Below are 12,127 nucleotides of genomic sequence, written 5' to 3'. Positions count from 1 at the left end.
ATATGTGATGTGATGATATATAGCGTATTCCTGCAATCAGTGATGTAGAGAATCAATTACTTTAGAAAGCGAAATGGCAATTATAAAAGGCGATTCTCCCCGGCCATTGCGATCCAGCTCTTCTTCTTCTTCTCTCGTATTGGGGGAACGGAGGAAGGAGCTTATATAAGTATTGGGAGAAGTTGAGGTAAAAATCCCACCTTTTTTATTTTTTGGCCAAAAATCTCACTTCTTTCTCGCGAGGTGGGTTGAACGGAGATGTCGACGCCGGCGAGGAAGCGGCTGATGCGTGATTTCAAGCGGCTGCAGCAGGATCCGCCCGCGGGGATCAGCGGCGCGCCGCACGACAACAACATCATGCTGTGGAACGCCGTCATCTTCGGGTTGGTTTCGCGATCCAATTCGGTTTCTTGGAAACTTTTTGTGATTGGGTCTTTTGGATGATTGGGTTTTGATGGGTTTTTTCTTTTTCCCGTTTAATCTGCAGACCCGATGATACTCCATGGGATGGTGGTGAGTTGATCGATGCTAAATCTCCTGTCAAGATTGGATCTTTGGTTGTTTTTGCGGCGCAGATCCCATTAAGATTATTATTCCTGTTGAAAATACTTGGTTAAATTTGAGGTTTTTCAGTTATTTTTGCTGTGGTGGATTTGGATCCATGGGAACCTAAATTAAATTGTCTTGCTTGTGCTTCTCTCTTTTTGGGTTGGTACATCTGATGTTTCCTTTCTTCGCTTGCTTCCGTCATAGAGAGTGATGTTAGGGTTACAGGCCAACCTAATCATAGAAATTTTATATTCGTCTGTGGAGCCTTCTCAACTTCTATTGTGCTCTAAATGAGCCCTTATTGTTGGGAGAAGGCTTGGATTTAATGGTTCTTGTAAACTATGACGTCGTTCCACAGTTTGTATCCTAGTTAACTTGCTTGGTGTGTCTTTATTGGCCCGAAGTCACCTCTAAACTTGTCCTTTGTTTCTGATTTGGTTTTTGGTTTTTCACTACATAATCCTAGGTAGTGTTTAGGGCATGTGATTGTATTCTAATTTTTTTTTTGTTCCTTCTCCTTTTTGCATTTGTTACCCTTGAATCTTGATATTATCTTTCTTTTACCATGAAATACCCACTAATTTTATTTTCTTGCTCAAAGCTTATCTGCTGCTGAGTGATTATGTATTGCATGGATATATTTGATTGACATTCGGTTCACATTTTTGACAAATCTCGACCTTAAGAATTTTCTTATCCTCTGTTTGTGCTTCTTGCGTAAGAGGCCATAAGGATTTGAGTTTCCTTGCTTTGTAAGTTTGAAATTCTTGTAAGATTGGATTTAATGCAACTTCGAATGTATCAGGGAGCTTCTTCACCTTATTGTAGTTGTGCCTCTCTTTTAATGTGCCAGTATTCTTCTTGATTTCTTTATTCTTATCCTCATTGAGTTTCAAGTTATCTCAGGAAATATTTTTGGAGATGGGGAAAAATCTTAACTCATGCCATCGTGCATGATAAGGGAAAAATAGTGAAAACAGGAAATTCTTTTTGAATGTAATCCTAGCGTTGAATTGCTTACTGCTATTGCTACTAGGTATACTGTCTAATTTTTACTAACTCTTCAATTTACTGTGTAGGCACGTTTAAATTGACCCTGCAATTTACGGAAGATTATCCTAACAAACCACCAACTGTTAGGTTTGTCTCGCGGATGTTCCACCCAAACAGTAAGTTGCGGCCCTTGACATGTTCTTAAATTTGTTAGAACTATTGCTTCACTAAAGTAGATATGATTACCAATTTACCATTCTTAATTGATTAGCACTGTTACTCTACTAAAGTAGTAGTCATTGCTTACATGGTTTTTTATTTTTCTTTCTCCAGTCTATGCAGATGGAAGCATCTGCTTGGATATTTTACAAAACCAGTGGAGCCCTATCTATGATGTTGCTGCAATACTTACTTCTATTCAGGTACTCTTGTTTTCTTGTAGGAAGAATGAAAGTTTTTTTTTCCCTTGAAAAAAGAAGCCTTCTACGAAGATACTAGAAGAAAATCCTAGTAGTCTATTATTCAAGTATCTATGTTAGTGTCTCCATACAAGCACAATAGAGGCATATCTGGAATCTATTTACATGTGGAAAATATGTTTAATAGTTTGAGAGAAGTTTTTTATGGAAAGAGAAGATTTCTTTTATTTTCTGATAGTAATTTCATGGAAGATAAGATGGGTTCAATACTTATTTTGTCGTATGCAAAATAAACACATGGAAATTGAGTTGTCCACATTTGACTAGTTTTTCTGTTTCCTTATGGAACGAAGAACCTCTCTGCTGGATGTTAGTAATTTTACACAAATGTTCTTCAAGGACATTATGATTGTTTACATAGTGGGCAAAATAATGTATTTATCACATTAAAGTTTTGTATGTTGGTATAGTGCTTTACTCAGAGGCAGTAGTTCTCATTATTGAGTTGTCTGCTTACTGTAGCTAATTTTGCACTTAACTCGTAATTTACTCACTTTTAGTAGGAAAAAAAATGTTTTTCTTTTGTTGACATTAAACAACCAACCCTGCTTCTATGCATCCCTTTTTCAGTCTCTCCTCTGTGACCCGAATCCGAACTCTCCTGCAAATTCTGAGGCAGCTCGAATGTTCAGTGAGAACAAACGCGAGTACAACCGCAAAGTTCGTGAAATAGTCGAGCAGAGCTGGACTGCAGATTAAGGGCGAGGAAAGTCTGCTACAACAGAATGTCAATTAAGCAATGTGCCACTCTTTTACCGCTTCTGGCTTGTCAGATGCTCCTATCAAGCATTCGTTTCAAGTATTGGTTTGTGGATTTATCCTTATGTTGTGTGCTGGTCTCTGAGTTGCCTGTTGTGTTTTTCCTATGTAATCACCCATATTATGTGGATCAAAATGCTTTTATGTAATATATAGCCAACAATTTCCTAGGTGATATATCCTTCTTAGAACTAGGGAAAGACTTCAGAAAGTTGGTAGGTAGTGCTTCAGCTTCTGATATAGATGCTGATATTAGTAATTTTGTATATGCAAGACTCTGAGTTGCAATGCAGATTGCTCTTTTTAGCTGGGTTATGTATTATGATGGGTTCTGTTGAATATTGATGAAGTAGCTTCATGATCAATCTTTCTCATGCAGCATTTTCTTTTCCTGTTGAGAAAATTGGGATACTTCCCAGTTATGGTTTATTTCATGAATAGGTGTGGCACAATGGCACTAGACGGTGACCATACTGCATCTTGTGATTGTGTAATAGGGCTAAGAATGATACATGTCATAGTGTTACTTCACTGTCTTGTGCAACTCCCAAGAATCAGTGATATGCTAGTGAATCAAATGGAACAATGCAAAAAGGTGAGCTCATTCTCAAAATCAAGTAGTTTGGGAGTTCAAGACTCCTCTCTGAGGTGAATGAATTTATTGGCAGATTCTTAGTTTTCTCAAGAAGAAAAGGCAAAAGGAAGCAAACTTATAGTCTCTGATACATATATACTACTATCCAGCATCCACTGTCATTCGAAGGCACATGTAAAAGCCTCAAATGATCTGATGAAAAACAAAAAAAACTTAACTAACTACATATTCAGAGTGTCAAGCCAACAGATTTCTTATGACCATCTGTGAATCAAGTAGTAGCATTTTTGCACACCAAGAATAGAAACAAAGGGAACACAAAATCAGAATGTACACATCTTGCAGGATACTTTGCAACTTCAGCTTGAGAAATTTGGGAGGCTGCAAAGGTTTCCTATTGACAGATGGCAATACAGCTGCAAAATAAAACCTTCATCTTTAGCAGACAAGATCATATATTTGCTTGAATTCATTTCACAGCAATGCAGTAAACGGCAAGAACTTAGGAACAGAACCGAAGGCTGTCCTTATTGCAGTTAGCCATTTTCCGTTGGGGATAACAGTTCAACTCTAATTGACTGGTGAATTAGGGTCCTGAGAAGGTGAAGGTGGGAAATCTTCGCTGCTCTGAGAATCTCTCCTCCATGCATCCTGGACTTGGGCAGCAAACTGCAAGTTCCAAAGCACATCCTCGACTGACGGTCTCTCTGTTGGGTCCTCAGATAGACATCGCAAGCACAACTCCATAACAGTCTTCAGCGATTCACCTGAACAAGTCCTACTTACCACCGGATCTATAATGCTCCTCCTCCTAGCAGCCCCATCAACTATTATGCTTGATTGTAGCTGTTCAAGTAGGCAAATTTAAATACAAAAACTTATATAATTAGATAAGAATTATGGGTTTACAGAACAAACTGGCACAAGATCAAACTAGAAAATTAGCAAAATATGGAATAAACTACAGAACTAGCCTTCCAATCAACGTTAACGTAAACAAAAGCAGTTGTAAGTAAACAAAGTTGTACCTGATTCTTCAAGGTTTTCACCTCATAATGTGATGTGACTGGCTTTCCGCACACAATTTCCAACAAGATTACACCAAAATCATAGATGTCGATCTTGTCCCCATGCTTAACCCTGCAAACAACCAGAGAAGGTGGTTTATAGCAATCACTTCCAATTAATAGTCAAGAGTTACAGAAAACATGTTGATGTATATGCAGAATAAATGAAATGCATCCAATGCATGACTTTGCCTCCTTTTCTTTTCTTTTTGGGTGCATGTTTATCAGTATTTCAGGATACCGATCACTCACTCTATTAAGCTGCATAAGAAGTTATAATTTCATAAGGTGATAAGACTGAGTTTTATATCCTAGATCCTATCAACTCTCAAATGGCTCACTGCATCATAAGCAAACCTTTCTTTCAAATCTTCTGGAAAATGACAAAGTATTCTTAATTACCTCTTGATAGATTCCTTCGACCCAAGAGAAGATTCTCCAGCCCCTACCTGCAAGGATGCATAATTGATGCCATGTCAACAATACTGACTTGACTGAACATTTTAAGCTATACTTGAAGGTCCTTTTTCTTCTTACCTCAGTTTTCATATTTTCTGCTAGTATAGGCAAATTGTAGCTGCTGATTTTAGCAACAAGGTTCTGATCTAAAAATATATTTGTGATTTTCAGGTCATTTGCAAACAAGCCAGGTATGATACCTCCATGCAAAAACTGAATACCCTTTGCTATTCCTATGGCAGCCGATATTCTGTGTGTCCAGATAAACTTCTTTCCTTCGAGTCCCTCTACAAAATGGCATTTTACAAAATGTTACTGTAAGTAGAAGTAGATAAGGCAACAAGTGGATGTAAGCTCAACAAATTAAAGAGAAAATGGAAACTTACTTGAAATGACACTCCTTAAATTTTCGTCTGATACATATTCAAAGATGAGAAACAGTTGGCTGACACTGGAATCATCAAGGTCATATTCAAAACAGTGCCCAAGTGCACTAACTAAATGATAATGCCTAAGCTTCAATATCAGCTCAATGTGACGATTAAAGTTGTGTGAACTCTGCTTCTTTTTTAGTTTCAAGGAACATACTGTCACCAACATGCCATTATTGAGCTTGCCTCGGTGCATCTGGAAGTATATAGAATTTTTGTTTCACTATCATGTGTAAAAGCATTATGATATTTCACATGCTTTTAGAGCATCTATAATGTTTACATACATCATCCCGAATGGACAAAATGGAGTACATATTTCTTAATATGTGCTAACAACATAATATTTGATAAGTTGAAGTTCAATAACCTGTTGCATAACAATAATGAGCAATGCATACCTGACCATGAGGAACTTCTCCCATGAAAGTTGATGTCCCAAAGTTATCCGTTGCTGCTTCAAGTTCCTCCAAAGAAAATGATCGGTAAGATGGAAGACCAAGTGCTCCCAACTTCATTGTCTGAGATATATACCCTTTGTTTTGAGAAGTGAAATTCAGATCAGTAGCATTTCAAATTAAGATGAAGTATGTAAACTAACAGCAAAACAAAATGAAATGCAGTGACTTATTCCAAGGATTACTAAGTACAATAAGATTGCCAAAGAGTTTTTCATATATTACATAAGAACAACACTAAAATTATAGGAAACCCACAAGACAAATATCACCAAAATGGAACATGATGCAATGCAGCTCTGTATATTTAGTTTTACTTTGAAAGCCAACCTATACACTTCTACCTATTCGCTCCCTCAATAACGTATCTTTTAACTGAGTAGAATTTTATGTCTGTTCAATTACATGTCAGTTCACTCCTTCCAGTTATATATGAGTAATAAATAGGTGTGTGTGTGTGTGTGTGTGTGTGTGTGTGAGAGAGAGAGAGAGAGAGAGAGAGAGAGAGAGAGAGAGAGAGAGAGAGAGAGAGAGAGATTATACTTGCATCAGCGAGCAACTTGGTAGAATACCCACTTGAAGCATGCTCAGTTAGCTTTCCTGGGGGTTCTTTCATTCTTCTTTTCCTTATCATTTTTGTTGTGAAAAATATCAGAAGACCAACGAGCAAAGCACATACAATTGCCACTCCCAAAACACTGAACTGAATAACTGCCTTTCCAACTGATTTCTCCTTTGGTGTCTCAGGCAATATTCCCACAGCCAAAGCCTGGTTCTGACAAAAGGATGATGGGTGCTGGCTAGGATCATTGGTGTCTAAACAATTTCCCCAATAAAAAACCACCTTCTCCTTAGAACCTGAACTCAAGCAAGCAGGCAAGTTGCCAGACAGAAGATTTGACGACAAATCCACAAACACAAGTTCGTCATTGCACGACATGTTTTTGAAGAGCATTCCAGTGAATCTATTTCCAGCAATATTTATATAACGAATTAAAGGCAAAGACAACACCGGCGGCATAAACGGACCAACAAATCTATTGAGAGAGACATCCAGCAACTGGAGTGTATAAAAATAGCTTAATTCAGCAGGTAGACCACCGCCAAACCTGTTTTTCCTCAAAACAACAGACACCACCTTCTTTCCCAATTTCGGAAATTGTGGTCCAAGTGAGTTGTTCTCCAAATCGAGCACTTGAAGGTTAGTCAAATCGCTGAGATCAGGCAATTCTCCAGTTAAATTATTCGACGAGAGCACAAGTGTTCTTAGAGATACCATCTTTCCTATAGAATCAGGCAGAGAACCATTTAATGTATTGTTCTTTAAACTCAGAACAGCCAAGACTGGAAGCGCATTCAACCAATCTGGAACTCCATCAGTAAGCAAGTTATAATCAAGTATTAGGGTCTGGAGATTGGTCAGATTGGATACTGCTTGAGGAATCGCTCCAGAAAGGAAATTGTTGCTCATGTTGACTATCTCCAGCGATGATAACCGAGAAATTGTTGCAGGTAAGGGACCCCATAGGCCAAGAGAAGCCAAGGTGAGAACTTTCAAGTCTGGAAGCCTGGTGAGAGTAATGAAGAGGGCATCTATTGAGAAGTTTTTGGGAAGAGGTGGAGAACCCTGCTTACCGATGATATGTAGCTGGGTCAAACTGTTCTTATAGCAAACTACAGTAACAGATGCAGTGGTTTGGACCTTGCAGAAGTTAGTGTGCTTATTCCATCCACTAAGTACAGATGGGTAGTTCAAGAGCTGCTTGATTCTTAGAAGAGACCATGTTTGTGAGGTCTGCAGCTGTTCTGTGTAAAGGATTAAGACCGCAAATATTGAGAAGATGAGCAGATAAGAGTAGTAACTTCGAATAGCCATTGATCAGTACTAATCTTCTCCTTCAAAACTCTAACAGAAAATCCTTCTTTCTACAAGAACTAAACAGAAAAAACCAAAATAAATGTGGGCATTTCCACCTTTTGAAATATATTCTACTAGATCAAGGAAAAAAAAATCTTAACTTGAACGCAGGCAAGCAAGAAGAACGTACCTTTCTCCTCAGAAACAACAATGTAGATGGAAGGACCACAAACTAGGAACATAAATATCGGATTATTTCGTTTCCCACGATTCAACCCATAGAAAAGCTAGCTCCAAGATCGAATCAAAGTCCAACATTCAGAAACCCAACTTTGAAGAGGTTAAGGTGAGTCAGATGCTTTGTTTCTCTCCAAGACGGGGATAAGAAATGGGCAAACGGTCAAATGGTCTCCGAAAGCTGAGCTTGAAACGGATGCAGGGGAGAGGACAATAAGACAAAACCAAGTACGCTTTTTTCCCCACCATGACAAGGGACACCTTTGCTTCTCTTCTCTCTTTCATATTTAAGGAAGCTTATTTATTCCTTTATTTCCTTTCCTTTTCTCCTCCTCCACGGTCACCATTAAAGCGTGGGAAAGCAAAAGAAGAGCATCTCTCCCAATGGTGGAGCAGCAAAGGAGACGCCTTTGGTAGAGTTTGAGGGAGAGAGAAGAGAGGAAAAAAAAAATTAAAAAGAAAAAAGAAAAAGAAAAGAGGCTTCTGTAGATGGTTGCGTCGGTGTCAGGATGGTCTCCCTTCTTCTCTACGTGGCCGTTGCTTCGCGCCATTATTCAATCAAAATTGACGAAAATACCCTTGTTCAGGTGGACTTGTGGTGTAATGCGGCATATCGTGAGCCAGCACCTCCCGGCCGTCCGATTCGTGGCGATGGGCTGAGCTTGGACGGTTCTGATTGTAATATTTCCTGATCCCCAAGCATTAACGTGGATATATTATTATGATTTTTTTTGGGGTCCAAATACGCGTCTCGACTTATTCTTTTGTTTTATCTAAATATTTTGACCTTAATTATGCTATTAATTTTCTTCATTTCATGGACTTGGATGCCTTCTCATCCCTTAAATTTTCATCTTTCTGTAGAATTTACACCCTGGCATTTTGTAATTTATTATATTTTTATGCAAATTAACACCAACCTTTCTTATATATATTATAGTTTTATCTCTGTTTACATAGGATATTCTACGAATCAATAATATTATTCAACGTCTTACGATGCACTGAAGCATTAAGCGGACATGATTGCTTAAGTGCGTCCCACGTTCTCTACTTCGTAAGCCTTGCTGACTCAGATATGAAAACAGAAGCTTAGAAAAAAGAAAAAGATTTTTAATATATTTATCACTAGAAACTTTCAAAATGTCATAATTACCGTTGCTATATTCTTCAAAATGATATAATTATCACCAAAGGCCAGGTTGCATTTTTATAAATTATTTTAAATAATTTAAGAACTATTCAATACTTTACTCAGTATTATAGTCCAAAGAAAATATCTTACTTTATGTAAGAAAAAAATTATTGATAAATATTTTATAATATAAGTGTTAAAAAATTATTATAATTATAATTGAGGAGTAAAAAAAATTAGTGGCATTTATAATAATTTATGAAATGTAATGAAAAATATAATATATTAAAATTTAATAACAATTTATATAAAAAAATAAGAAGAAAAAGGTGAGCGCGACAGCTCCTGTCGAATGTTAGGAAGGTGATCTGGACATGACTGCCACGTGTATCAATTTCTTGGGCCCCATTTTCATACCCTTTCTGTAGGAAATCCGCAGCTCCAAAGAATCAGCTGTTGACCGTTGAGCCAAGTTATCGACTAAGCAATTTCATATATAATATATAATAAGCATATAGAGATGAACTCCTGCTATCTTAATAAGCATAAGAAATATGCCCACCAACTTTACTAAAATTGGTCTGTATAAAGTACTTTTTTAATATTATTTATGAGCACCAAAGTTAAATATAAGTTTGAACAAAAAATTTAATTCTCCATAAATAAATATAGAGACACTTAAATCTTATAAAAATTTAGGTAATATAGTAAGTTTTCAAATTTAGACTCCAAATAATATGCTAAATGCTGCTGAGATCTATTTCAAATTGTCGTGTTGTTGAGTTATTTCTTCAAGCCAATTATACTGTCAAGCTATCAATCGAATCGAGCCATTGAACTAAACCACTAAATTACTGAATAATTTTCTCTATAATAATTATTTAAAATTAGAGTTAATCTTATGACCTTCTTAATCACCGCCATTTGCTGTAATTTCTGAAGGCTCTGCTGTAGGAATACCCTGCAGTCAGGTGTATCATACTCCTAGAAAGAGCTTTGTAAGTTCATAGAACCCAAAGCTCCTTGATAACAACATCATAGATAGTTAGATAATTAAGCCCACAGAATACCAAGCACTGGCATTTCCAACCACTATGATAATTACTAAGTTGCCTCGAGAGCAAACCAAGAAACAACTATCACAAATTACAGAGAAAGATTCAGTGAGGACTTCTCACAACTCACCAGTCTCTGCAACTCTTCAACATTTTTCAATAAAATATCATTTGTTCCCCCGGGCACAACAAGCAAGTCTGTGAATAAAGGAAATGTGTTAGATTATTTACTTGGGCAAGGACCTTGAAGCTCGTCATTAAGCAATAGAAGCTGAGATGCATATAATATAAATGGTGCGGTTGACTTAGGAATTGACTACTGGATACTGATCTAATTTAGTCCTGCAGTAATTTAAGTGTCAATAGACAACTAGCTCAACCAAGCAGCAACCATTGACCTTTTTGGTTCAGCAACTTCATGGTGCCAAACAAACTCCCAACTGAAGAAGACCTTCAGTGGGTCAAAGAGATGTGATTACCAACTCTACAAACACACCAAGGAAATGCATAAGAATGAACTAAATGTTATGATTTACAATATATGACATCAAAAAGCAGGTGTTTTAGCTGGATATACTGATAATAAAGAATCTTAGACTAGGGGTGTAATCTAGCGAGCTAAGATCCCAGCTCAAAACTGATTGAAGTTAAGCTTAAGTTCGACTTGACTCAAGTTTTTTTTAAGAAAAAAAAAAATTACTTTCTACCTATAATATTTATATTTTTTGAGAAGTGGTACATAGAAAGACAATTTCTATCTTCTTAGTTTTCCAATATGGGACTAAATGACATTAATAGCTACAATAAGAAAATAATAGTATTTATGCATGCTGAGTAACTTGAAAATGATGGTTAGATATTTCTACAACAATGGATAATCAAAGCTCACAATGTTCTAAACAAAAGATAATCAACATCAATATTGCACATTTATTGTGTTACCAATCTCTAGTTAAGAACTTGTCCAGAATGCGATCCTTCATCGTCTTTATCCAATCATTTTCCCACATTAATAACAGGTAAGCTGGAAGAGAAGACAAGTCAAAGGGGAGAGCCTCCAATAGACAATAAGCCTTTTAATGTAATCCTTACTGACGTTACAAGGATTTATTGTAGATTGATCCGCAATCAGATTCAAATCCATTATACCAACTACAGGTATCTAAGAAATGTATCGAATCGCAACTTTGAGTATGGAATTCAAAGGGTTCAAATAATGAAATTTTAAGATGAATGCTATGAATTTGATTTGAGTTTACCTCAATTCCAAGAAATTATATCATCTACCAAGATCTCCTTGAGAGTTTAATTCCTATACTCATCCAAAGCTCATCTGAAAAATAATTAAAGACCAAAAAGATTTAGTGGATACCATATATCTTAATATTAGGGTGTGAAAAGTTTCTTCATCAAGCATCTCAACCTCTGTAACCAAATCCTTTTTGGAGAAAAGTCAAGATCTTTCATCTGCTACAAGACAAGGGTACAGTATCTGAAATCAAAGTTGACAGAAACTCCCTACCTAGGGTTTGTCCATCCCCAAACATTTTCAAGAATTAGAATATTGGAAGTCCATTAAACTAGATATATGACCACAACCACATAGACTTTATCAAGCAATTGTAGAATACTCTAAAAGATATCTCTTCCTACCTAAGATAATCGATACATCATCTACTGCAAGAAACACACTCGATTGTGAAGTTTGCAGACTTTACTGCAAGATACTTCACATTATTACCTCGTTTCTAGAATCGCATGAAACAAGGGCATGAATTGCTCAAAAGCAACTAAAGAAGCATTAGAATTACCTTCTCCCCTAATTATCATCATGCGAAGATTCCAGTAGAAGAAATTAAACAGCAATCGAGATAAGAAGCATCGAATTTGGATCGAATCGGCGACGAGGGAGAGGGGTTCCGCTTAGTACTTACACCTGATCTTATCGAAATTTATCTCGTTTCGACATATTTACAATTGCACACCCTTATTTCCGTATATTTGCAAAAGAGTCCCTCGGGGAGGACTTTTGACTCCATTTTATCATACAAA

The 12,127-nt window shown here is 36.8% G+C and overlaps 2 protein-coding genes and 1 long non-coding RNA gene across 4 annotated transcripts; 1 reads left to right on the top strand and 2 right to left on the bottom strand.

Moving 5' to 3' along the window:
- Positions 1-91: 91 nt before the first annotated feature.
- On the top strand, positions 92-3,145 carry LOC140796146 (ubiquitin-conjugating enzyme E2 2). Its single transcript, XM_073149037.1, has 5 exons — positions 92-383; positions 488-513; positions 1,629-1,718; positions 1,876-1,964; positions 2,592-3,145. Exons 1-5 carry the CDS (start codon positions 259-261, stop codon positions 2,718-2,720), a joined length of 459 nt encoding a protein of 152 aa, XP_073005138.1. The 5' UTR covers positions 92-258; the 3' UTR covers positions 2,721-3,145.
- Positions 3,146-3,401: 256 nt separating this feature from the next.
- LOC140796920 (probable inactive leucine-rich repeat receptor-like protein kinase At3g03770) lies at positions 3,402-8,291 on the bottom strand. Its single transcript, XM_073150132.1, has 8 exons — positions 7,839-8,291; positions 6,334-7,725; positions 5,734-5,867; positions 5,288-5,528; positions 4,980-5,188; positions 4,845-4,891; positions 4,404-4,515; positions 3,402-4,221 (listed from the first exon to the last, which is right to left on the bottom strand). Exons 2-8 carry the CDS (start codon positions 7,664-7,666, stop codon positions 3,946-3,948), a joined length of 2,352 nt encoding a protein of 783 aa, XP_073006233.1. The 5' UTR covers positions 7,667-7,725; positions 7,839-8,291; the 3' UTR covers positions 3,402-3,945.
- A 958-nt stretch (positions 8,292-9,249) lies between these two features.
- LOC140796724 (uncharacterized) lies at positions 9,250-12,025 on the bottom strand. Of its 2 annotated transcripts, XR_012110514.1 has the most exons (4): positions 11,887-12,025; positions 11,335-11,408; positions 10,206-10,273; positions 9,250-9,473 (listed from the first exon to the last, which is right to left on the bottom strand). It is a non-coding gene; the product is annotated as an uncharacterized lncRNA (long non-coding RNA). The 2 variants fall into 2 exon arrangements; XR_012110515.1 differs by lacking the exon at positions 9,250-9,473 and having other exon boundaries at positions 9,972-10,273.
- Positions 12,026-12,127: the final 102 nt, after the last annotated feature.

This window comes from Typha latifolia, chromosome 10, assembly GCF_019914945.1.
Source record: "Typha latifolia isolate L0001 chromosome 10, TyphaL0001v2, whole genome shotgun sequence".
Lineage (NCBI taxonomy): Eukaryota > Viridiplantae > Streptophyta > Magnoliopsida > Poales > Typhaceae > Typha > Typha latifolia.
Note: the sequence above shows the minus strand (reverse complement) of the source record. Positions and strands in the feature narration are given on the sequence as shown.